At 37.7% G+C, this 26,429-nt stretch overlaps 4 protein-coding genes and 1 non-coding gene across 6 annotated transcripts; 4 read left to right on the forward strand and 1 right to left on the reverse strand.

Annotated features, from left to right (window-relative positions):
• Positions 1-164: 164 nt before the first annotated feature.
• Positions 165-6,261, forward strand: LOC113675350 (uncharacterized). Its single transcript, XM_027191917.2, has 5 exons — positions 165-442; positions 517-731; positions 3,413-3,509; positions 3,610-3,753; positions 4,157-6,261. The coding sequence occupies exons 1-5, from the start codon at positions 274-276 to the stop codon at positions 4,678-4,680; spliced, it is 1,149 nt and encodes a 382-aa protein (XP_027047718.2). The 5' UTR covers positions 165-273; the 3' UTR covers positions 4,681-6,261.
• Positions 6,262-8,152: 1,891 nt separating this feature from the next.
• Positions 8,153-12,686, forward strand: LOC113675259 (basic phospholipase A2). Of its 2 annotated transcripts, XM_089208899.1 has the most exons (6): positions 8,153-8,269; positions 8,887-8,964; positions 9,900-9,921; positions 10,749-10,893; positions 11,767-11,882; positions 12,354-12,686. In XM_089208899.1, exons 2-6 carry the CDS (start codon positions 8,899-8,901, stop codon positions 12,470-12,472), a joined length of 468 nt encoding a protein of 155 aa, XP_089065025.1. In that variant the 5' UTR covers positions 8,153-8,269; positions 8,887-8,898; the 3' UTR covers positions 12,473-12,686. The 2 variants fall into 2 exon arrangements, with proteins under 2 accessions (XP_089065025.1, XP_027047608.2); XM_027191807.2 differs by lacking the exon at positions 8,153-8,269 and having other exon boundaries at positions 8,761-8,964.
• Positions 12,687-12,843: 157 nt separating this feature from the next.
• Trnak-cuu (transfer RNA lysine (anticodon CUU)) lies at positions 12,844-12,916 on the forward strand. Its single transcript has one exon. It is a non-coding gene; the product is annotated as a tRNA-Lys (tRNA).
• A 425-nt stretch (positions 12,917-13,341) lies between these two features.
• Positions 13,342-15,531, forward strand: LOC113675357 (testis-specific serine/threonine-protein kinase 3). Its single transcript, XM_027191925.2, has 2 exons — positions 13,342-14,390; positions 14,733-15,531. Exons 1-2 carry the CDS (start codon positions 13,515-13,517, stop codon positions 14,979-14,981), a joined length of 1,125 nt encoding a protein of 374 aa, XP_027047726.2. The 5' UTR covers positions 13,342-13,514; the 3' UTR covers positions 14,982-15,531.
• An 830-nt stretch (positions 15,532-16,361) lies between these two features.
• LOC149044353 (uncharacterized) lies at positions 16,362-20,322 on the reverse strand. The gene is made up of 2 exons (XM_089208719.1): positions 19,752-20,322; positions 16,362-19,649 (listed from the first exon to the last, which is right to left on the reverse strand). Exons 1-2 carry the CDS (start codon positions 19,892-19,894, stop codon positions 19,103-19,105), a joined length of 690 nt encoding a protein of 229 aa, XP_089064845.1. The 5' UTR covers positions 19,895-20,322; the 3' UTR covers positions 16,362-19,102.
• Between the last annotated feature and the right edge of the window lie 6,107 nt (positions 20,323-26,429).

Raw genomic sequence — 26,429 nt, forward strand, 5'->3', positions numbered from 1 at the left:
GAGAAATTTATGTAATACTTGGTGGCCAAGTGCAACTGTGCAAACTTAAACCTTTATATACGCATTGAACCACGCATTGTACCACGCTACCACTCTTCGAAATGTGAACTTCACATCGTTTTTTCATACTAAATTCAAAATTATTACCGGATGATGAGAAGCCAAACCCTTAACATGTAATAAACTGAGCTCAACGTTTAAGTAAATTACCAGTAAATGGGCCTAGCTGTCGATTTGCGACTGATAATGAGTACCTTAATAAATGTTGCATGAATGCGCAAGTGTATGCACGCACTTTTTTTCATAACAATCGGGATGACCGTGCAGCGAGCGACACATATTTTCTTGATGTCTTTTTACGCGCTTTTGGTAATCTTAGCTATCTTTGCTGTATCGGAAAGTTCGGCCGACTACTGTGGAAACGTATTTGAAACTACAGCTAGTACGTTCTAGAAATATGTGATGTAATTTTCTTTTCTATTTTCGTTTCACAAATCAGTCTTACTCTTTCTTTAGACCGTGTTTTACTTGGTCATGTCATCGACTCTGTTCTTAACATCGATGAATTTGAGTGTCGGCTGAGGTGCATCGGCGAAAAGGGTTGCAAGTCGATTAATATACGTCGCAATGGGAACAAAACGAATTTCTGTGAACTTAACAGCCAAAATCGACAGACCATGCCACAGGACTTTAGAGTGGAGAATAGTTCCACATATCATGGCTTTGTTCAGGTAAGTTATTTTAAAAAAGATTTTAAAATTAAGTTTCACAATATGCTGAGTTGGTTTGACAAACTTAATTCCACCCACGATGACACCGGGAGTTTCTGGGTTGTTAAGAGGAGTAGGTGTGGAGTTTTTATCAGTCTCTTAGCTCATTAGCTTGCGCTCTCCGTTTTGAAACTCCAACCAGAGCAGATACACCGATATTAAGCTCGATATTTACATTGTGCGTACCGCATATCATTTCCATCACGTTTGTCAAAAACATTATTTGACAATGAAATTTTTTTCTAAGCTCACTTCAGATAATCAATCCCGTAAATAACCAATGTAATTTGCCCTTAAATATTGGTAAAATTAAAACTATTATTAAACTAGGGTTGAAAATAATTTATGCAGAATATTTCTTCGATCAGCTAAAGTTCAAGAGATCGCAACATTAGCTTCTAAACTTGCTTGGAGACACAATTTCAACGCAAAGAACTGCTGGGTAAATTGAGATGAGTCATCCTTTCTTCCTTTCAAGAGCCCTTTGAAAATCTCTCTTTCCTTTTTCTATACCCTTTAAATTCTGAATTCTCGGCCTATTTTGTAACTATAACCTTACGAGCAGAGTATGAAGGAACCCCCTCCTGAAGCGACAAATCAAAGGAAACTTTTTATTGAAATTCAAAACATTTCATTTCATTTTTACAAAATTATGTTCTTCGAGATCCCACGTCCCCTTCGCCGAGACAATTCACTTCCAGGTAATTCTGATGATCAGTTTGAAGTTGATAATATGAAAGGTAAATTGTTCTGGCAAATTGAATTGAACAGATCGTTTGATATGGAATAAAACCTCTCCTTGATGAACACGATTTGCCATTCATGCTCTGCTGTCAGAAACGGCAGGTGTTTTTATGCAAAGAGGAAACACTTGAAATTGTTGAAAAGCAGAAGGAGAGCTATTAATAAAATAATGAGGTCTATATTTTCGCAGATATAAACCTAGAGTCTTTTTGCCCGAGCTAGGCTTAAACGTTAAACGTTGGAAAATGCATGCTTTCGACTGGATAATTCTTGTGAACATTTCGTTCACCGGGCGTAAAATGGTTGCGAACAAAAGAAAACATGGCATTTTCTATGCGTTATACGAACTGCAAACTCTGGAAAATATTATGTTTTCCCGTATTTACACACATTAACCTTCCCGGAAAATGCGTGTTTTCAGCTGTTAACTCCGGTGAATACGTTGTTGTTCACTCGGAAAATGCCAATGAACGAAAGGAAAACACGCTGTTTGCCATGTGTTAACCGAGCGGTTAATGCCGGAAAATGAATTGTTTACCTGCATTTACCGCAAAGGAAAACTACCGAATAATGGAACGAATACTGGGATTCACCGATGCGAAAACGCGCAGAAAACGTCGGATTTTCCGTAGGCAAAACACAGGTAAACGATAGTAAATTGCCACGTTTTCCGTAAATTCAACCTTCGTTTTCCGTACGGTGAACGCTTGTTTTTTTGCCGTGATCTAAAAGGGCTCAAAACATATTTTTGCCCAAGAACAGAAACTCTATTCTTATTATCATCACTTTGAAGGGTATTGAAAAATATAAGCTGAAAAAGACAACAATAATTAGAAATTGGTTCATACGTCAGCGTGCGTTCATCGAGATATGAAGCACGCGGGAAGTTTGGAGAGCACGAAAGATGCGTAAGAGTTGCTCGAGGCGTAGCCGAGAGCAACTCTAGCTTCTTGAGTGCTCTCCAAACTTCCCAAGTGCTTCATATCTCGATGAACGCACAGCTGATGTATGAACCAATTGTTTTATACCATTTTCAACCCGACGGAAAAATATTTTTCGCGAGGGATTTGTTTGCTGACGTCATGAGCGTGCACAATAGGAATATGAAGCACGCTCGCGCAATAGAATTTGATGAGACAAATTTACTAGCTATGTTATAAAACACTCTGAATAATCACACAAGAGAGCGAGAGGGCTTTTTTTCGTAGGGAGGCGAACTCTGACCAAAGCTGTTTTATTTAACCCTTTAACTCCCAAGATCTGATTGTTAATTTTCCTTTCTAGCTGCCACACATTTCCTTGTAAATAAGCTACAAGAATTTGGTGTTAGATCAAAATAACAACTTCTACCTGATACATTTGAGTATTCTCATTACCTGTTTGCTGGATAGTGAATGGATATTGAAGAGAGAAGTTACTCGTTAATCGCCTCTGGTAGTTAAAGGGTTAAGGAAGGAATTCGATGTGTACTGACCCAGCAGTGCTCAGATCTAGAGCTTAGTGCAATCTTATCATGACTCAAAATACAACACAGATAGCAATGATAAACTCAGCAATCCAACGAATTTTGCGTCGATCGACTCGACAACTGAAGTTGAAAAGCTGACATAACATAAAGTTTAAGAACACAAATATTCGATTAACGGTAACCTTAACCTGTTACTGAAGTCTTTCGGAAGAAAATTACTCCTGAGAGTGCTCCGCCTGCGATAAAATCAACCCTTGGTTTTATATCCTCACACCTTTGCGTCATTTTAACTTGTGTCTGTCCACAAGACAAATCTTGTTTTTGAGCAGATATAAATCGTTGGATCCTCCCTTCTGTCGAGCGTTTTCCTTAAACAACAGGAAAAGAATATGGTCTTTTGGTGTAACTTACTCAACTTCCACACACACAGGTTTCCTGTGTCGACATTTCCAGTGATAAGAAAAGACAAAGAAAGAGCAGACTGTGTCACCCAGGATACAATGGTGAACGATGTCAACCAGACCACAGTGAGTAGCAACAGCGTGTTTTTGGTGTGTACTTCTAAATTAGGAATACACCGCAAAGCATAAAACTGAATAACATAATTATATAAATTTTCTTTCTCAGAGGGCTTGTACTCCCATCATCCTGCTTTGTCTTGCAAAGAAATCCGAAACGCAGGACACTTTAAAACAGACGGGGAATACTGGGTCGATTCCGAAAAGAATGGGAACGCTCTAAAGGTCTTCTGCGACATGACTACTGACGGAGGTAAGCTCAAATAAGCTCCATCCTGCTAAAGCTAAACCGTGCCCTCAACTTCGATGGAGCGGGGAAAATCGGGAGTAAGGCAAGGTTTATATAGAAGATGGGAAGCATGTATAACTAAGAGATTAGTACAGCAAGGGGAATAGTTGTGTACTGTCCTTTTGGTCACCGAGGGAAACCTGTTTTGAAAGCAAAACATACTTTCCCGTTGCATGGAAACGATTTCAAAGCGAAACTGTATAGCCAAGGGACAGAAATAAACAATTAATTCGTTTTTTTTCAAATTTTACCAGGGCTTCATTTTCTAGAGGCTGCCTTCCTATTTCCAGCATTTTAATTGACGTTTTTATAAATTTTCCAGGAACTGTCTCGACGCACGTAGTTTTAATTTTTGTTTTCATTTTAGGGGGCTGGCTTCTTATATCGAGCATTGTCTTTGACACCGCTGCCCCAAATCAGATGACTGTAGTGCCATCATACCGTGGTATTAACACCAGTCAGATGGTGCTCACAAAAGGTGCCGTGAAGGAGTTGAGATCACACTTGAGATTCACTCAAATACGATTCCACTGCAGTAAGCATTCGGGCCATATATTCCATGTGGCCACAGCAGCTAACAGCACTGGGGAGGCTGTAGTTCAGTACTTCAGCGGTCAGACGGACGTCCAACCAGATGCTTGTGGCTCCTTTGTCAGAATGGATAATGACAACTCGATTTTGTCAAGACAGTGTCATCAGTGGGGATGGGAAAATGGAACGTACAAAGTTGGAAAATGGGGACATAGTCGAGATCAGGATAGGTTGTATATTTACCCTGCTTTTGTTTACCACGCACAACACTGGCATACCAGCCCGGATGGTACTAGGCATTGTGATGATGGCGGAAGTGGCAAAACTGCCGGTGATTTTTGGAAAATTTACGTGCGTTGAAAAGCTTCAGCGAAAGCAAAGGAACTTATCGAGAGCTGGATACATTATACCATTTCTAAATGATTGAATCGTTTAAGAAAGCACTCCGGACTTCTACTGGCATTTCAATTATCATAATAATAATGATGATAAGCTTAACAATTGAGCACTATAGAAGATGCTCCCGGCTATTTATGCTCTAAAACCACAATAGTTGTTATCATTATTGTTACTTTATTAATTTTATTGTTATTATTATTTTTATTATTGTGAAATTGTTGCCATAATATTTGTTGTCGTCAGCGATATTGTTATTGTTCCTTTTATTAGTATATGAAATGTCTTATCGACCACACCCTTTATCTAATATAGGAGCCTCTCTGACATCGTGCAAGCCTTAAGTGTTTAACTCGAGTATCTTGTAATAATCCAAATTTTTGTACCAATCGTAGAAGCAGCTTTGTTGAAGAGATATTGAAGATAAGAAATAGGCAACCTATTCCCTGTTCCAACTCCCTTGTTCTTCTGAACAAAGACTATTTTTGTCAAAAAAGCGGTAACTATGTGTGGTAATGTTGCATTATTTTTAATAGTACGGCTGAATATGCCGTTACACTTTCATCGTAAAGCGGTAATCAAACCGACCGTGAAATAAGCATTGCAGATCTAAAATCTCGTTAACATTTAAAGATTCAATTAAATTGAACGCATTGGACTTCATAGAAACTTACCTCTGATGAGGCTGAAAAAAAAGACTGTATGAGCTCGAGCGAGCAATGAGCATATTATCTTTAACACCCTTACCAAGTATGGAGGTATCTGTTCATGACAAATCATTTGACGCAATGATAAGAGACTTATTGTTCAGGCCACTCAGACTCTGTTCCTTATGGACAATGGCTTTCATTATAAAAATTCAAGGGGAACTATGTGTAAATACTTCAAGGTAGTTTTTTTGTCAAAGCACCCGCAACTAAAGATTCAATACAAACGGTATTTTGGCACTCCGTTCTGGTTCAGGCAATGAAAACTTTGTGATTGCCTTGTTGAATAAGTAGCTTTTAGATGTTGAAGATAAGAAATCATATCAGACAGATAACATATACCCTTTCTTTCTTAGGCAAAGGATTTTCATGTTAAACAATCAAAAACAATTACATGCAAGGTTATCGCAAAACTGGAAATGAAATGTGGAAAAATCACAGAACGCCGGTTGATAAAATGTTCATTGGGTATACTTCCCTTTAATCTTGTTGAAGTAACGGTCCAGTATCTCAAACCAGCGCAACTCTGTACCGAATTACATTATTCCCAACTGTGTAATGTAGACATTTTCTCGACTCACTAAAGGCCCACGCTCCGGTTGTTCGAGGGATGGGTACCATTATCCACTGGATAAATCTCTGTTCGGTAGATAGCGCAGTGTGTATTTTAACATTAATCTGTTGGATAGCGATTTATCCGTGAGATAGCCTCATCTGCCTTCTGAGCAAACCGCAGCAACTGGGCTGAGAGGAACAACTGGCGCGCTTTCAAAATGAAACTTGCAAATACGTAGATTGGCAATGAACCGTGATAGTAAAGTAAATACTCAATTTAAAACTGTCGTGGCAGTTGGCTAGATAAAATCTTTATGGTTTTAGCATAAATCTTATCGTCGTCCTCATTAGATTGGTACTTAAAGGTCGACAGTAAAATGAAATGTCGAGAAAGCAAGAAAAGGAGCTGCTTATAGCTCTGATAAAAGGGAACTAAAAAGACGAAGCCGCTCCTGGTGTATAGAAACGATCGTCGCCACGAGCCAATTTTGATTTTTTTGGGCTACACCACTAGTGTGGACATCGATTAAAAGTGAAAATTGCATAGTTTTTATCGAGTGCGTTTCGACTGCAGTTATAGAGCTCACGGAATTCTCTATTGCTACAAGTTTTAAGATGAAATTTTAAATTTGAAAACTTTACCTGAAATCTTATTCATATCAGCGTGATCAGAGGAGACCCCTCTTTTAGACCTTAATTCGCGTATCAAAAATTCACCAATTTGTAAGAAAGAATTCTCAAAATGCAGGCGTAAATTGGGCTTAAGAAAGCATATCAGAGCATTCATGAAGAAGATCAAAATCAAAGAATAAAATTTGGTATTCCAGTTATTACAGACATATTTTGTAGGACGCACAAATGAACTGACTCTCCTTTCTGCAAAGGGGGGCGCAAAATTCAGAATTTGGACTATTTTTCATGGTTTAAATTCTTAATTTTAATGTGCAAAACATAAGAGAAAACTCTTTTTCGACGGGAAGTCGAAGGCCTCACAGCGAGGATGGCACTTAAACAAATCTTGCTTGCTGAAGGCAAGTTAAAGTTAAGAAGGCTGTTTAGTAAGATCACTTAAAGCACACGTAAAAAAGGAAGGCATGGCTCGTGACCGCCACCGTTTTTTCGGCCAGTGTAGATGATCGAAAAAGGGGGCTATTGAGAGAAGGCCGCTTCGAGGTGGTTATTTAAGACGAAGGAGTGAAAAATGGTTATTTTTCTTTAATAAGGACAGACTATTTTGTCTCATCTTCTAACTGAAATAGATATAAATAGATATTGATAGATTTTTCTGCATTTATAAGTTATGTGTAGAATTACCATAATGATCATACGTGGAGCAAGCGGGAGAGTTTCTTGCGATTCGTGTTTGGACCAAAGAAATGGCTCTTTTGTTATGTCGAAGTTTAGGCTTAAGAAGTGAAGAAGTGGTCAATTGACACACGAAAGGCTTGTTTGGCAGATCCTGAGGAGCCATTTCTACTCTGTTGGACCCAGTCAAGGGATAGTTGACACATGCTCCGAGCAGACTTCTACTGCCTAGCAAAATTTTGAGCGGAAAAGGCGATGGCAAGTGTGTGGGTTCTTTACGTTTCATGGTTGGACCGAAAGCAAAAACTTTTTTGATCTGCCGCTACGAAAAACTTCTCCTTTTTTAAGTCTTAGTTAAGGCAGAAGGAGTGTTAGCGATAAAATCAAGAAAAAGTTTGTTTTTTAAATCTAATAGCGCCTTTTTCGCTCTCTGCTGGTTCCTGTCAGAAGAAACTTTGGTTACATATTCCAGGCAGACTTCTGCTACCTAGCAGTATTTTGAGCGGAAAACGTGATTGTCATGACACAATTCTTTGGCGAAAGACATCAAACGCACGAGTATAAAAGATGTTATACTCTTTAATTAATTGTCAACTCAACATTTTCACGAGCTTGAGTGCTGGCAGTCACTGTGGCTTCATTTGTTTAATAAAACTGTTATAAAAAAATAAGGACTGGTGTTATTTAGACCTCCTCACAATACTGTTAACCATCAAAAATTTAAAATAAATAAATGATGTTTTTACAAATTATGTTTGTTAAGCAGAATCAAACTAGTCTGATCTTAAGCAACTCTTCCAGAAATTCAGATCACTTAGAAGGACCGTTAATTAAGTGCCCTCGGTAACTAAACGCCTGAAATCCATCAGCCTCAAACATCTGCGTAAGAGTCATTAAAACATGAATGAGCAAAAATATAAATTGAGTGCAGGCGTCCACTCTGCAGCAGCATCAGCAGGGGAAGAGTTACGAAATCATCCAGTCAGGTACTATTCATTTTTGTTCGCATTTCTGTTTTAATATCAATATTTAACTAAAATGAACGTGAAGCCTTTGTATCCAACCGAAGAAACAAAGATATGTTTTCCTATTGTCCCATGAAGTATGAGCAAGCCATTATTGTTGTTGTCGCGACGATGGAATCATATTTTTATGCAAAGTTCCTCTTGATAGAAAATTAACTTGCTCAAAACAACGACAGTGAAAGACATCCAACATCCTGTGAAAATAGAGAATGGGCATGGACTTTAATTTGCTCTTGGGAGCAAAATCCAAAGATGTATTGTAGTGTCTCATAACTAATGATGAATGAGAGAAAGCCCATTTTTTAATGTGATCCCTGCCGCCGGAAATCTCACTGCTCTGCAGATGAACGTTTTTTTTTTTTTATTGAAACACTCTGAATACTCTTAGAATTGATTTACCTCCTACTAAGAATGAGTCACTTGGGATTCCTGGGGCGGATGAATGTGTTTCCTTGAGATTCTCATTATAGGTAATGAACTATTTTTACTTCAGGAATAAATTTCTATTTTGTTCTTAACTTTGCCACACACATGCCAAGGCTTAAACAAAGTCGCCAAACTATTATTTTCCTGAACAGACAATTAGAAAGATGAAGGAAGTATTTCTGGTAACGATGATTATTTTGGCCGATGTGTTCGCTTTTCCATCTCGCAAGGTAGGTTAACGCAATGCGTTAAAACTACACTTGCGAAACTGTTAAGGGTGCCATTACAAATGCGCGGTTAAGAGAACTATAATTTTTCCCCGTCACTAAAATGTGTTTGACAATTTTCTTCCTGGCATGGTTCGAGACTTCAGAGCCGGTAACATGTTTGTCTAAAAATTAGCCCACACATCTGTGCTAAGAAATTGACTACGAAAACCCGAATTTGACAAAAACGAAACTCAGAAACCTAACAGCGCATCTAAATCAACGCACGATTCACATACAGCTACTTCTACCTGCTACTCCGGTTATCGGCGGAATCAAATTAAGACAAAAAAAATTAAAAAGGGAAAGAAAAATAATTATAACAGTTTGAAACAAGAATGCCTACTAAACAAAGATTCAAAATGGTTCAATTAAAGAGATCGCCAAGGGGGTGGGAAGTAGGAATTAAGCAATCAGCTGCATGTTGCTGAGCATGATTCAAAATGGCTGCGTATGTCGAATTTGCTGACAAATTTTGAAAGGCTAGCTATAGGTTCAGAGAAATTGCCAAGAAATGGAAAGTGAGGATTGAGCCAAACTTAACATTAAGCGATCAGCTGCATGCTGCTAAGCAAGATTCAAAATGGAGGCGCATGTTGCTGATTTTCTATAACATTTGCAGTCAAACAATTTCTGAAAGGTTTGGTTGCTTTCTGGCGAAGATGAAAGTTATGTGGTTTACAGAGCACAGTTTTCCTTCCTTGAGAACGTAAAAATAAAGAAACGTTAAGATATCCTAAAGGCATTTCTTAGCTCAATTTTTCATAATTACAACATGTTCGGGGTAAGCCGCTTTCTTCCTAACGCGGGGGATCTTAACTTTCAAACACGTAATTAATACAAGATATTTTCACTTTGAAATTTGTGATTACTGACTGGCACCTCGCCTTCTTTTGCAGGATGCTCTAAAAATTATAAAAGGTAAGGTCAAATAAAAGAAAACGAAAAATAGTGCCATTAGTGATACTAATGGCACTATTTGGTGATACTAATTAGACTTCTCCAGTCTTAACTTTGATTATCTTAGCGATGCTGGTGATGATGTTTAATGTAAACAGCTGTTTGCAGGTTGTCGGAAAGTGCATGCGACAATCTAAAAAGGTATCTGTGGGACGCTTTCAGGGCCAGGGAGTGTCATAAACCAGTTGCAACAGTGAACAAAACAACAGTTTGATAATAGGCTTGGTCAAACGAAAGGATGAATAAAGCTAATTGAAATACCCATTGTAATGTATGTTATAGTAGCTCATCTGTTTGAATTCGATGTTAATGTATTTTGTGGTCTCAATGCAAAAATTACCTTTTACTGATCTAACTGTACGTTTTGGCCACTAAATGGGTACGAGGCCCCTCCCATCAAATAGAAGCGAGTTGGTAAACCCGTTCAAGATGGCGCCTTAATCTTGAGATCGCCTGGCCTCCAGACCAAAGCGATAAGAATAGTGTACTTTCTTCTAGCTCCACAACAATTTATTTAACTTATCAGCCGATTTTTTTTCTGCTTAGCCGGGAATTGCACGGAAACAATTCCGGATCCGTATAGTAACAAGCTGAACCGGTTATCCGGACGAACCGCACGATTATCGAATCAGATCCGAGGAGTTTTTAAAGATTCCGGCCCGCTGAGATGCTTTAGAAAACAATAATTACCTTTGGCTAAAGGCGTTGTTCAAGACTTCATGCACAGTTTTTTTTCCACTCGGACCTCCCGCCCTGTAAATAACAAATACGTATTTTGTAATTTACAGATAACCTTGTACTCACCCAGAGAAACCTTGTGCAATTCCATAACATGATAACTTGTGCAACCTCGAGAACATCTGCAGATTACATTGATTATGGTTGTTACTGTGGTTACGGAGGAAAAGGGAAGCCCGCAGATGCTACTGACAGGCAAGTTTCACCACAGCAAAAACATCTGTAAAAATTAATACCTAATAAAACGTAAACTCGGGTATCGTCAAACTGTCAATCAATAGCATAATTTTATCTCAGAAGAGAGCTTATATTTGTTGTTTGTTTGGTGTCCTTTGTAGCTGTTGATTGGTCACATCACACCAAGCAGCCACCTCACTCCCTCTATGAGCTATTCAAATTTACAATACCCATCAAACTTTCTTTTAACCCCTAAACTCCCAGGAGTGACCAAAGCAGGATTTCTCCTTACTTTATCTAAACAATATCACACAGACAAGTGATAAGAATAAAGAAAAATATCAATTGTGTGATTACTAATTGATTCAATACCAAATTATCCAAACTAACATGATGAGAATCATTTGGCAGACAGTGGGGAGAATTACCAATGAGATCTTGGGAGTTAAGGGGTTAAACAGAGTTACTTGACTCTTGGATGATATACCTAGAAGTAGTGTGGATGGAAAATCAAACCAGTCTCTAACGTAAGGGTGATTGTTGAAAACCTTAGATGTGTACAGTTCAGGATTTGCAATACTGGATCAAAAAACGGCCCCATAATTCAACATTATGGCTTTATTATCGGAGGGAGTTACAAGATTTTCTTAGGCCCAAATCAACTTAATAACATTGTCTTGCAAAACTTTGTGTTTATTTTGATGTCTGCCATTGTATATTAAAGTGGCAAATGTCACTGGTGAGAAAATCTTTGACTTTTGAAATGCAAGAAAGATGTTTTTCACCACTGAAGCTAATTAATAGGCTCCAACATTTAAAGAATTAATGGAACCCCCTACCTTAACTCATAGAATTTAATGATAAATACACCCATTTCTAACCAATTTTTAGGTGCTGTAAAATTCATGACGAATGTTATGGCCATATACAGAATCAAAACTCATGTTATTTCTCATTGGATGTTTATACGAGAATATACACTAGAGACAATACTTGCACTGGCTGTGGTAAGTTCTGATTGGGTAAAAACCTATGTTTTTAGACATAAAGTTTCTTCAGATCTTACAGAAAATATGATACAGAATTTTCATTACATTTGGAAAGGAGTTTTTACAAATGCAGTAATTAAGGATAAGTAGTTAGATATCTTTCACTTTAAGCTGTGGTAAGTTAATTCCAGCTTAGTGCATAACAACCTATGTTCTGAGATATTTTATTTCATGACATCCCAACCTGGTCTCTAGGAATCTAAGAAAGGGTTGTTCACTGCATTTAGAAAGAAATATTGACAAGAACAGCACTGGGAAAAGTTTCATAAAGTTTTCACTGTGGGCAAAAAAAAAATCACCATATAGTGGAATAGTTCAATAAGTGTTTCATTGTTTCCTGAGGGTACAGTGCTGCTTTAATCATGACTAAGGTTTTCTAGTTTTTTATTTATTTATTTATTTATTTTTTGCTTACTTCACAAACCTCAGCTGATAAAGAAGGAACTTGTGAGAGAGCTGTTTGTGAATGTGATGGAGCAGCTGCAAAGTGTTTTGCTGAAAAGGAATACAACATAAAATATTTTAACTGGCCAGCAGAAAAGTGCTGATACAGACTGATCTTTGAGAAGGAGGTTACCACAACAAGAGGGTAGTCCAATCAAATATATTTACAAATGATAAACAAGATTAACAAGAGTCTTATGTAGGAAAAACTTAATCCTAACAGTAGTGTATTTTGCCTGCCAATAAAGTAATTTAGCAATCTAAAACTTTAAATTGAGAAAAATTTGTTCTCAAGAATAAAACATATGAGATGAATAACTTTTGACTTGTTCATAATGAGTGATGATATCTTTGCATTCACAAACAGAAATAAAAGTAATTGCAAAACTTCTGAATGTAATCTGTAAAGGAACTCAGAAACCTATGAAAGCCAGTAGTTTAATTATAGTAATTTGCCATTCGAAGGTCAGGCAGTGCCCGGCTAGCTCAGTCGGTAGAGCATGAGACTCTTAATCTCAGGGTCGTGGGTTCGAGCCCCACGTTGGGCGCTCAAGATTTTTTTTCGATTATTCTTTCCCTCTTTCTTTTTTTTCAAGCTCATTTTTCTTGATGAGAATGAAGCTGAAAACCGCTCGAAATTCACTACATACCACAATTGTCGATGTAGCCAAAATAAGCAACACTCTGGAGTGCGTGACACTATTAACCATAAAGAAATAAACCTAACTCTGCAAAACTGATAACTTCACGAGAAATAATTGAAAGAATAAATGAAATACTTATGAATGAAGGAAGTATTTTTAAAGTTAATGTACAAGCCAAGATCAAGACTCAAAATTATAAGCCAAAAAACCAAACCACCAGGCTCATTAGGAAGCCGTCCGTGATTCCTCTCGGCTCTCGCGTGCGTGTATTTGATTAATTAATTCGATTGTTTTGACGCTTAAAAACATAATTAATCATTAAGAAAATTATTACTTCTCTGGATTCTCCTCTTTGGAGAGGAAAACGTTACATAGATCGAACAACAACATATCCTACTTAATTCTCCTCAGTGCAACAATTCGGTTGTACTTCTAACCTGATGACTACAATTTTGAACTAAATTTCGACAAACTGCAGCGATTTTTTCGCTACTTTCGCCGCATGTCGGCATCGTCCAAACAAGATAAAGATCACGTAGAAACGGACGAAGGCGAGGCAAACGACACTTGCGACAACCACGGCAGCGGTTCTGAAGGTGAGGAAATTGACACTTCCAACAACTACTGCACCAAACAACCGGTTGAACGAGGATCCCAGCCAATTGACTTACCCCAATCTCCGCAAGAAGAGCCATCTGACGATACCAGTATGGTTTTAGCTCATTACGGCTATATCTTGGGTGATTCGCTGGGTAAAGGGTCCTATGCGGTTGTTAAAGTGGCTTTTTCCAAGAAGCTTAAGCGGCAAGTTGCCATCAAGATCATCATGAAGAAAAAGGCGCCGCAAGTCTACATTACCAAGTTTTTACCACGCGAGATCGCTGTCATGAAAAAACTCAAGCATCCGAACATCATCGGACTTTACGAAGCCATTGAAACGAGCTCTCGGATCTATCTCGTAATAGATATGGCCGACGGGGGAGACCTGTTAGACTACATCAAAACGAACGGCCCGGTTTGCGAAAATGAAGCTCGTACGTTTTTTCGGCAGTTAATCGGTGCCTCAGAATACCTCCATAACTTGGACGTGGTTCACAGAGATCTGAAATGCGAGAACATTTTGCTGGATCGCAACAAAAATATATTACTCACAGATTTTGGTTTTGCAAGGACTGTGCCCATCGATTATGATACTGGAAAACGAAGTTTGAGTTTGACGTTCTGTGGATCCTACGCGTACGCGCCACCCGAAATTCTTCGTGGCGTTGCTTACGACGGAACGCGCTCTGATGTATGGAGTTTAGGGGTGGTATTATTTACAATGCTGTGTGCTAAATTACCGTACGATGATTCAAATCTCAAGGTGCTGATGGAGCAAGTAAGTATAAGGAGGTGATATATCAGAAAGAATTTTCTACAAGCAGGCAAGGGGAAATCAACATGCTGTATTTTGCTTCTGATTGATTGAGTGGGTGGTGTGAGTTTTCTAGACCAATCACGAGGCGAAGCAAAGAAAAAGCAACGCAATTCTGGATTATTTTTTATAATCGAAAATTGCTCTATCGACTTTGTTGTGAGAATCGTCGTTGGGGTCAATCAAAAGGAGGTGTGAGACTGCATGTCACCACTGACAGACTGCTTTCGAAACTAAAGTGAGAACTGTACATACATGGGTTCCGTATAGACATCGTTTCAGTTTCTATTTTTGTCTCTCGTTCAGGTATCTAAGACTGTCGTTTTTCCAAAGAAGCGAAAAATTTCCGAGGAGGCCAGACACCTCATTTTAAAGATGCTTTGCGAAGAAAAGGAGAGGATTGACATCCCAGGAATAAAGGAACATCCTTGGTATCTTGGGAAGAAGATGAATGTCGAGCTAAATGGAGACAAGGACAAGGAGGACCTTGGGAAGGACATATCTCACGATTCAGGGCTTGGAAGCGAGCCAGTACTTGGGAACGAGGGCCGATGATAACACGCAGGTTGCGCATATAGCAATAATCACAACTTGAAACGAACTGAAAGGAAAGATTGTTTGGTAATATCAGCTAACTACGAGGGACTCGGAAAATAGAGGATGAGTTCTGCATGCAACTTTGGTAAAACAGCACTTTTTATTCGGCAGAAGCGGATTTTTATCACCGCCTCTAACTAGATATCCGTATATTGCATAATTGAGAGGATACCAAGTTTCTGCGAGCGACAACTAGGATCCACAGAGTGAATCATCATGTGGCAGGACTCGTCTGGACATGGATCTGCCCACTTCTATGAGGAAAAAGTCAATTTGACTGAATACTACAATGACGGCAAAAAACAAACAATGGAATATGCAATAAAAGCCATTAAGTCGTTCACTCCTCGCAATAAAACTCGATCAGCTTACCTGTTGTCCAGTAACAGTCTATCAGTTATTGCCCTTGCAAGGCCGTAGTATAACCAACCGGGCACCATAAAACACTCAGCATAAGTTTAACCAGTTAATTGTCTTAAGCAAACCAACGAATCAAACAAAATAAATCTATGATTCAAGACTGCGATTAACCCGACAGATTCAGAATCCATTCATCACATGATGAGAGATGATCGACAGATTGCCCGGCGCAGTCTCCAGACGCACTTAAACAATAAGATCGTTTAATTATGTGTATACTAAAACAGTGCCTAGCGTTGAAGGCGCGCTCTGATTCGCTATTCACCGAGCAACGCACGCAGGAATATATTGTAATTTGTAAAAAAATATTGTAATCGATGCCGGAACTTGAAATGAGTTAAAATCACCCTTTTTCTATATATATATATATATATATATATATATATATTATCTCATTGTTTTAGTATATACTCAGAAACAACTATTCACCTCACCGCTTCGCAGCTCGGTATAAATATCCACCATAAGCCACCTCCATTTCGGTGAGTAGTTGTCAAAAGATTAAGAAAAAAAGATAGTTAAAATAGAAATCGTCCCTACTCTAGTCTTTAAGACAAGGCCCGAAGTGTATTGACACTCTGAATCGATATTTATTCACGCCCGAAACATTTCCTTCGAAAATATCTTTTATGGCTTGTCACGGTTGGCGGGTGAACTGAAATAAATGAGTCGTGAGATCCACTTAGCCTCCACAAACTCTACGTGTTCACGAAAACACTGCGTCTCTCTTATGCGACCCAAATGAATTGACTAAAAAAAGATTTAATCAAAGACACTGAAAACCAATCACGTCCAAAAACTCTAACCTTGACGTTGCATATCAAACTTATCCCATAGAAAACTGAACATTTGCTTAAATTGGTCCCAAGCCACCGTATTACTCACCTGACATGCGCAGAGCAATTAAATATGCAAAGAGCGCCAATGTTAAAAATGGCGGCCAACAGAGTGAAGCGGGAGCATAAGACTCCGAAGAGATTTATTGACGAATTCGTAGAAGCTAAGACCGAGCAATGCAAGAAAATAAAAACTACGGATAAGAATATTTATCCAGTAGAGATAATATAGGTCGACAAAGCGAGAAAACATGGCAAAATTCATTTCAAAGGGTACTGCGAGAAATTTGACGAATGGAGGCCTTGCGATGAACATAATTTGCCCGTAATGCGATTGGAACCGATGTCAAAACCAATCGATGATTCCTTCAGCGATCGCCAGCAAACTTTTTATGAACGCGTTTACAGGGAGATCAACCGAAAGTTGTGCTCCGGGCGCAGAGAGGATCCAGAAGTTCGTATTGAAATTCAAGTCGATGACGATGTTTTCTATAAAAGTCTTGGCAGGATTTCATCCAAAAAATATCAGAGGAATAAACTAATATATGAAATTCTTTCAAATGAAACTCTGGATTGTTATATCGGCACAAAGTGGAATGAGCGGATCATGAATGAAAACGGCGATTTTGCTTATGTTGTACCAGGGACTGTGAGATTTTGGTTGACAAAAAGAAACCCCATAGTGGAATTTGAATTAATTGGCGATAAATACGTGAGATCTGAAATCGAAGACGGGCATCGAGTCGTTTTTACATGTGTCCGTGGAGATGGCAACAGATGTGGATACAAAAATATGGTCCATCATTAATATATTTGATTTAGCACATGTTTATTGATTTTGATAGTTGATGTCAAAGAATTATTTTACTTGCATGTGAATTACCTTCATAAAATGTAAACATGTGGTTATAAATGACCCATATATTTCAGTCTGTGATTCTGTTGTAATCAATGCAGTAACATTTTTGAAAAAGACTCCTTGAATACTGTATACAAGAAACATTTCACAGGCATAGCAAATTATTCTACACAACTTCTACTAACAGTTTTTGGGTAATACACTCCTTTAATACATTGATATATTATATCATTGCTGATTGATTAAATCACATCTTGGCTTCCATTTACCATCTATTTTAACAAGATGTGCACAGAAAGTGGGAGCATCGCATTTGCTGCATTTTGCAGTACATGTTTTGATGGTATGGCCAGAAGTTGAACAGTTTCCACAGTTGTAGCTTTCCTTCACCCTTTCCAAACCAGCAGCTTCCAAAAGCTGTATTCTGTGTTTTTTCAAGAAAAGTTGCTTTAGAGCAGAAACCCCTCTATGATTAGATGATCGAAAGTAGTCCTTTGATACAGTGTTGTTGTACTTCTCCATACCTTGCTGAGTGTAATAAGCTAAATTTTGGTATAGCTTTAAAAATTCAGGTACATGAACATACAAAGAATGCATATATGGTGTTACATCTTTTGCTTGGTAAAGGTCTAAGAATTTTTGAAACCATTTTTTGATTTTGTCCTTGAGGCTAGAGATAGCATCATCTGTAGTGTAATTAAGTTTAAGATCACCCATAATATCTATGAAATTACCCCAATGGGCTTGCAGCTTGTCCACATTATGAAACTCTGGTAATAGTAAGTGAAAATTAATATGTTGGAAAAGCAAGAGTTTTTCAGGTCTAGTAAGGTCTCTGTACTCCAACTTCTTGCTGTCCCTATTAATTTTCCATTCAAAATTAATTCCAAGTTCTTTTACAAATTTCTCATACCCAGCCATATGTCTATACTTATTTCGACAAAACCCATTTGAAAAAGTAGATACTTTGTCAATGGCATCTTTCCTGCGAAGTTCCCTGATCAGAAGTTCAATTAAATTATCAGATATTCTCAAAAATAAATGTAGTGTATCAATTATTACATGGTCAATAGGAATAAAATCAAATAATGGATTGGTTTTACAATTATATTGCTTAGATTTTGCATACTTACCTATTTCTTGTAAATCTCTTGCCCCAAGAGATTTGTCAGTTATAGACCACTTTTAACTGATGTCAAACCTTTCATTTCCTGGGCACTTACACCAACTACAAGAGAAATTTTGATTAGCAGCCCCTGAACCACAAACACAGGCTAGAAACTTCCAGTCTCCTCCCAAAAAATACTCAATGCTATACTTATGACTATTTACAGTAATTTCTTTTAAATTTGACATTTCATTATTTAGATCAGCAAGGCTTTCTTTAAGATTGTCATAGTTCTCTGTTGTCTTAATTATTGCTAGAACATAGTTCCCTTTTTCATTCATTGCTGCATCCTTTTCATTCAAAATTGTGTATGTGACATTTTCAAGTTTAAGCCTTTTCCCAATGTTGGTACCATCACCACTGAGCTTTACTTTAATAGTAGTAACCTTGTCCAATACTCCATTTTTCTGCAGCCTTTTTATCTGTTCCTCAAGACTCTCCCTGAAAGAAATCTGTACTCCCTCTGCCTCCCCTGGTGTACTTCTCAGATTCCAATTGGCATTTAGTTTATCTAGGTGTGTGGGCATGTCTTTACACTTCATGGCCAACTCATGCCAAGCTTCATTAGATATATTCAATTTTTCCTTCAAGTAAACCCACATATTGATGTCATCAATATCATTGTCAGTCAGTTCTCTTGGCTCTGTTTCCAATAGTTGTAACTCTCCCTCTTCTACCAATGAAATAGTTTCATATTGTTGAGTGTCATTATTAAATACCTCAACCTTGGTGGCAATAAAATTGTAGAGGCCTAAAAATGACAGTGCTGAGTGGCAGTCTTCTTTAAATCCTCGCCTTAATCTTGCCTGATGTTGTTTGGTATAATCAGTGAAACGTTTGCTTTTGTTTGGACCTCTTTGTCCCTTTTTTTGCATTCTTGCTGCTTTTTTCGCAAATCTTTGAATTTTTGTTTGTATTGTTCTTTTCTGTTTTCCGAATCCCTAATAACATCTTCAAACTCCTGCTCAATTTTTAATCTCTTTGCCTGCTCTGCGACTAAATCCAGTTCAGCTTTCCTTTTCTGCCCACGAAGCTGTTGGTTTTCCTCAATCAATGAGTTGTTTTCAAGCTCATGATAGAAAATTTTGAAGGAGTGGTTTTTTGCCTTCCACGCATCAATAAGCTTCTTAATACTTTTCACCCCACTTTTTGACGCTTTCTTGAACGCTGAATGGAGGAGAGAAATATTTTTCCTGAAGACGTTGAGAATTTTGGAATTTATAACAACTCCGCGAATCTCAGATTCCCTCAATATTTTTTCCACGATTCCCACAATCACAGAATCAGCACTTTCGTCGTTCGGCTCTTGATCAGACTTCTTCGACAGGGAATATATGAGATAGCTGATTAAAAAAAAATCAATTCGGTGAAAAAAAATTGAAAAAAATTAAAAAGAAAAAAAAAACAGGTTGGAATACACTTCGATAAACGCAATTTTTACTTACTTGTTTATTTCGTAGGTAAACCAAGGCAGTTTTTCCCCTTTTGGACCATTTGTTTCTTCGCCGAAATCGTTTTGTGCATCTACCGCCACCGCGAGAAGAGCCAGCGAAGAAAAAATCACCAGTGCGTAAACTTCGAGTCCCATTTCCCGAACCCAAACAATATCCAAATCTCATGTATTATACATCAAATTGCGCCAAATTCATTGTTTTTTTCGTATTTCGCGGTAATGACCAGTTTTAGGCATGCGCTTTAGAGTTATAGTCCCAGACTCCATGGCCACTGCTTGCATGTGGCGTGAACCCCTCTTCGACATATCTGAATCGCTAACCATAAGTCTCAAAAACCCGAACGAAATATTTTAATGATTTCCTTCAAATACAGTGGTATAGAAAGCTTATGTACGTTAGTTTTAGAAACTGAAGGTAAGAAAGATAGCAATTCAAATGAAATACACGAAAAAGAGGAAAATGTTCGAAAAGTAGCGTGTTTTTGACTGACCTCAGACTGCGTGACATGTCACGAAAATCTACAGAGGCAGATGTTAAACGTAAGTTTGATATGAAGCTGACGTGGACATTTTTCGCGTACCTTTTGTTTGTTTTCGCCGAGTTTTAGTTAGTTGTTTTTGAGCTTTCGATCGCGTAAATTTGTTACCCCTTTGTTTGGAATTTTACGAATATTCGGAGGTTTCATTTTTATAGCCAAATATTGTGGTTCATTTAACAAGTTTATACATATTTTCTACGAAGTTTGGATTCCAGCCTCTTTTTTTCGTAACTTGATTTTTTACAGTCATTAGCTTTACACTATTCATGTAAGCAGTCAACAGATGTTGGCTAAATATTGATAGACTTATAATAGACCAAAAGACACTCTTAAACGACCCTGGCATTTGTGAAGGAGGAGTGGATCACATATCAAATTGAGAGGGCAACCACTTGCTCCATAAAATGCAGGCTTAAGTCATAATGAGCCTTGACTCATTTAACCCTCCACTGAATTACACAAAATGCAAACAGTACGTGGGATCATCTTATTTATAAGAAACATAACACAATACTTCTCATTATTTTGGGAGTGCTCGTCGGCTTCATTATCGGTTTATCGGTAAATAAGAGTGTGAACGATATTAAAGACCCAGACCTCAGCCTTCGAATTATAACCATCCTTTGGTCTTTTAAAAGCTTGAAACTCAGTAGATTCTGTCTTATCGGTCATTGTTAAAACTGTCTTTGTTTTGATGCTACTTTTCGACATAGGAGAAGTATGTCGGACAAAAATGTTCACTAAAAAATAAATATTTCTTTGCCAGCCCCAATAACGACAGGGGATTAATTTTAGATGATAAAACAAAAGATTATGTTCACAGAAATACCGTAGGTCTAGTACATTCGTTACATGAGGTCATACAACTCGGGTAATATTCACGGTGAAAATTTGCATATTTGAGCGGTCGAACGAAAAAAGTCATTTCTCGAAAACTAAAATATATTTTCACAAAAAAACTACACCACAATTATTAGAACATATTGGGCTACAAAATATGAAAGTAGTAGAGAAAACGAATTTTGGGCTACTTGCCACAAAATTTCAAATTTGTTCGATGGATGCTGACATCCTCTCTTAATTCATAGGAAAAAAGTGTGACGGGATTCCAGCTCGTGCCTTTTTGGTGTTAGCTGAGTGCTACTACCTACTAGCAACTGAGTAAGGCAAATTTTAGAGGGTTCTTCTTTATAAAGAAATCGTATCAAACTTACGTTTAACATCTGCCTCTATAGATTTTCGTGACATGTCACGCAGTCTGGGGTCAGTTAAAAACACGCTAATTTTCAAACATTTTCCTCTTTTTCGTGTATTTCATTTGAATTGCTATCTTTCTTACCTTCAGTTTATAAAACTAATGTACGTAAGCTTTCTATACCACTGCATTTGAAGGCAATCATTACAATATTTCGTTCGGGTTTTTGAGACTTGTGGTTAACGATTCAGACATGTCGAAAAGGGGTTCACGCCACATGTAAGCAGTGGCCATGGAGTCTGGGGATATAACTCTAAAGCGCATGCCCAAAACTGGTAATTACCGCGAAATACGAAAAAAATTATAAATTTGGCGCAATTTGATGCATAATACATGAGATTTGGATATTGTTTGGGTTCGGGAAATGGGACTCGGAAGTTTACGCGCTGGTGATTTTGTCTTCGCTGGTTCTTCTCGCGTTGACAGTAGATGCACAAATTGCATTAATCGAAGTGTATTCAAACCTGTTTCTTTTTCTTTTTAATTTTTTAGATTTTTTTTCATCGAACTGATCTTTTTTTAATCAGCTATCTCATATATTCCTTATCGAAGAAGCCTGATCAAGAGCCAAACGACGAAAGTGCTGATTCTGTGATTGCAGGAATCGTGGAAAAAATATTGAGGGAATCTGAGATTCGCGGAGTTGCCATAACTTCCAGAATTCTCACCGTCTTCAGAAAAAAGATTTCTCTCCTCCATTCAGCGTTCAAGAAAGCGTCAAAAAGTGGGGGGAAGACTATAAAGAAGCTTATTGATTCGTGGAAGGCAAAAAAACTACTCCTTCAAAATTTTCTATCATAAGCTTGAAAACAACTCATTAATTGAGGAAAACCAACAGCTTCGTGGGCAGAAAAGGAAAACTGAACTGGATTTAGCTGCAGAGCAGGCAAAGAGATTAAAAATTGAGCAGGAGCTTGAAGATGTTGTTTGGGATTCGGAAAACAGAAAAGAACAATGCATATGAAACTATTTCATTGGTAGAAGAGGGAGAATTACAACTACTGGAAATAGAGCCAAAAGAACAAGATATTGATGACATCAATATGTGGGTTTACTTGAAGGACAAATTCAATATATCTAATGAAGCTTGGCATGAGTTGGCCATGAAGTGTAAAGACGTGCCCACAAAATATAAAATATGCAAACACCTAGATAATCTAAATGCCGATTGGAATCTGAGAAGTACACCAGGGGAGGCAGAGGGACTTCAGATTTCTTTCAGGGAGAGTCTTGAGGAACAGATAAAAAGGCTGCAGAAAAATGGAGTATTGGACAAGGTTACTACTATTAAAGTAAAGCTCAGTGGTGATGGTACCAACACTGGGAAAAGGCTTAAACTTGAAAATGTCACATATACAATTTTGAATGAAAAGGATGCAGCAATGAATGAAAGGGGGACTATGTTCTAGCAATAATTACGACAACAGAGAACTATAACAATCTTAAAGAAAGCCTTGCTGATATAAATAATGAAATGTCAAATCTAAAAGAAATAACTGTAAATATAGTCATAAGTATAGTATTGAGTATTTTTTGGGTGGAGACTGGAAGTTTCTAGCCTGTGTTTGTTGCAAATCAAATTTTGCTTGTATTTGGTGTAAGAGCCCAAGAAGTGAAAGGTTTGACATCAGCAAAAAGTGGTCTATAACTGACAAATCTTTTTGGGCAAGAGACTCACAAGAAATAGGTAAGTATGCAAAATCTAATGAATGTACGAGATCCTCACAGCTAAGAACACTACTGAAACGAGTAGTTGAAAATAGGACTTGAAACAAATTCAGGCCTATACGGGATTTGAAGCCATGACCCCTGTGATACCGATGCAGCGCTCAACCAACTGAGCTAACAAGCCAACTGGGAGCTGGTCAATATGTTGGGTCCAAATATACCATCCAAGTGATGAATAATGATTTTAGATATATCAAAACTCATATATTTGCACTGTGGTGAAGAAACGAATGTAAGAGATCCTCGCAGCTAAGAACACTACTGGAACGAGTAGTTGAAAATAGGACGAATATATGAATTTTCTTCAATGTGGTGCAAATATATGAATTTTCATATATCTAAAATCATTATTCATCACTATGCCAAATCTAAGTAATACAATTGTAAAACCAATCCGTTATTTGATTTTCTTCCTATTGACCATGTAATAATTGATACACTATTTATACACATTTATTTTTGAGAATATCTGATAATTTAATCGAAATTCTGATCAGGGAACTTTGCAGAAAAGATGCCATTGAAGAGGGTTTTGTCAAAATAGGTATAGACATATGGCCGGGTATGAGAAATTTGTAAAAGAACTTGGAATTAATTTTTAATGGAAAATCAATAGGGACACCAAGAAGTTGGAGTATAGAGACCTTACTGGACCTGAAAAACTCTTGCTTTTTCAACATATTAATTTTCACTTACTATTACCAGAGTTTCATTATGTGGACAAGCTGTGAGCCCTTTGGGGTAATTTCATAGATATTATAGGTGATCTTAAACTTAATTACACTTCAGATGATGCTATCTCTAACCTCGAAGACAAAATCAAAAAATGGTTTCAAAAATTCTTAGACCTTTACCAAGCAAAAGATGTAACACCATATATGTATTCCTTGTATGCTCATGTGCCTGAATTTTTATAGCTATACCAAAATTTAGAATATTACACCCAGCAAGGTATGGAGAAGTACAATAACACTGTATCAAAGGACTACTTAAGGTCATCTGATCGTAGAGGGGTTTCTGCATTAAAGCAACTGTTCTTGAAAAAACACAGAATACAGGTTTTGGAAGCTGCTGGTTTGGAAAGGGTGAAGGAAAGCTACAACTGTGGAAACTGTTCAACTTCTGGCCATACCATCAAAACATGTACTGCAAAATACAGCAGTTGTGATGCTCCTACTTTCTGAGCACATCTTGTTAAAATAGATGGAAGCCAAGAAGTGATTTAATCAATCAGTAATCATATAATATATTAATGTATTAAAGGAGTGTATTACCCAATAACTGTTAGTAGAAGTTGTGTCGAATAATTTGCTATGCCTGTGGAATATGTTTCTTGTATACAGTATTCAAGGAGTCTTTTTCAAAAATATTACTGCAATGATTACAAGAGAATCACAGACTGAAATACATGGGTCATTTATAACCACGTGTTTACATTTTATGTGGTAATTCACATGCAAGTAAAAAAATTCTTTGACATCAACTATTCATAGATACAGAAAAATCAATAAACATGTGCTAAATCAAATATATTAATGATGGACCACATTTTTGTATCCATATCTGTTGCCATCTCCACGGACAAATGTAAAAAACGACTTGATGTCCGTCTTCGATTTCAGATCTCACGTATTTATCGCCAATTAACTTAAATTCCACTTAGGAGTTTCTTTTTGTCAACCAAAATCTCAAAGTTCCTGGTACAACATGAGCAAAATCACCGTTTTCATTCATGATCCGCTCATTCCACTTTGTGCCGATATAATAACCCAGAGTTTCACTAGAAAGAACTTCATATATTAATCTAATACGGTTTATTCCTCTGATATTTTTTGGACGAAATCCTTCCAAGACTTTTATAGAAAACGTCGTCATCGACTTGAATTTCATACGAACTTCTGGATCCTCTATGCGCCCTAAGTACAACTTTCGCTTGATCTCCCTGTAAACACGTTCACAAAAAGCTTAAAGGCGATCTCTAAAGGAATCATCGGTTGGTCGTGACATCGGTTCCAATCGCATTACCTACCTCGGAATCTACAAAATCAATGGATTCATCTGATTCCATGCCGGATTCAAACGTATAGAACTGTTTTGTCCAGAATTATTTTCACAAGCCCTTCAAATTCATAGGAGGAAACGCAGAAGGTCTTTTGAGACAACGTGACAAGGTAAAAATAACTGACCAATCAGAGGCCTATTTAAACAAAAGCGGTGGTTCAAAACAAAAATAAACGACCGCGTTGTATCAAGGTCGGAAATGGGCCTTTAATACTTCGCTACAGAGCTACGGCTTACGAGGAAACACTTAAAGTTGAAGGCGCATAGAAAACGTTGATCACCATGAAAGCCCAGTCGGTTAGAGCAGTGTTATGTGTGAACAAGGGTGAGATACTTAAAAGAAGTAATTAAATAACAAAACCTGATCTAGATTCCAATGAGTCGAGGCACAACCCAATTTCCGGGAATTAAAGTATGGACGACGCAGACGACGATTCATTAATAATTGAAAACCTACTTTAGTCGCTTTTAACTATAGAGAGGTTCCCGGGATATCACTACTCGATTTTCAACCAAACGAAGCGAGTTATGGTTGAAAAACTTGACTGCAATGCATATTGTGATCTTCGAAACAAATCCAGTGCCCAATTAGAACTCTAGGAGTGCTATAAATCTGGGATTTTCGCTGGTGTGGTCGACATCCTTAACTGTCGAAATGCAATAGTTTTTCTTGTACCTTCTCTGCTCCTCATAACACATACATACACTTCACTTACATGTGTTACGGTCTGGATAGTCAGAGGATTCAGTCTCCGTCTGCGAAACAAGGAGGGGTTCAAGGCACCCTCATATATGCCAATATCTCTAAGAGTTTTGCATTTGGGAATATTAAACCGGAAACTTGTGGTTTGAAGGGGAATCCCCGAATCTTATCCACAGAAAGTCACATAAAGCAACCAAAAGACTGCGTCCGTGACTGATGTGTTTGTTTCTTTCGGTGAGTTTTTCGCTATTAACTGTGGTTGGCGTAAGTGAAGTTAGGGTAAAGTTTCCTTCTCTAAGAACAATATAAAATTCACAGATAGAAAGAATTCCATAACCTACTAAACCTGTGTTGACGGAAATTAAACACGGCAATATGGACAGT

The sequence above is a fragment of the Pocillopora damicornis genome, chromosome 6 (genome assembly GCF_964200805.1).
Source record: "Pocillopora damicornis chromosome 6, jaPocDami1.2, whole genome shotgun sequence".
NCBI lineage: Eukaryota > Metazoa > Cnidaria > Anthozoa > Scleractinia > Pocilloporidae > Pocillopora > Pocillopora damicornis.

Bases quoted from the DNA above. Each gene is read 5' to 3' on its own strand.
- LOC113675350 (XM_027191917.2), top strand. From the start codon at position 274: ATGCGCAAGTGTATGCACGCACTTTTTTTCATAACAATCGGGATGACC. The intron at 443-516 runs GTACGTTCTAGA...CTCTTTCTTTAG, and splicing joins CGTATTTGAAACTACAGCTA to ACCGTGTTTTACTTGGTCAT. The intron at 732-3,412 runs GTAAGTTATTTT...CCACACACACAG, and splicing joins CATATCATGGCTTTGTTCAG to GTTTCCTGTGTCGACATTTC.
- LOC113675259 (XM_089208899.1), top strand. From the start codon at position 8,899: ATGAAGGAAGTATTTCTGGTAACGATGATTATTTTGGCCGATGTGTTC. The intron at 9,922-10,748 runs GTAAGGTCAAAT...TGTAATTTACAG, and splicing joins TGCTCTAAAAATTATAAAAG to ATAACCTTGTACTCACCCAG. The intron at 11,883-12,353 runs GTAAGTTCTGAT...CACAAACCTCAG, and splicing joins CAATACTTGCACTGGCTGTG to CTGATAAAGAAGGAACTTGT.
- LOC113675357 (XM_027191925.2), top strand. From the start codon at position 13,515: ATGTCGGCATCGTCCAAACAAGATAAAGATCACGTAGAAACGGACGAA. The intron at 14,391-14,732 runs GTAAGTATAAGG...TCTCTCGTTCAG, and splicing joins TCAAGGTGCTGATGGAGCAA to GTATCTAAGACTGTCGTTTT.
- LOC149044353 (XM_089208719.1), bottom strand. From the start codon at position 19,894: ATGGGACTCGAAGTTTACGCACTGGTGATTTTTTCTTCGCTGGCTCTT. The intron at 19,650-19,751 runs GTAAGTAAAAAT...TTTTTTAATCAG, and splicing joins TTTACCTACGAAATAAACAA to CTATCTCATATATTCCCTGT.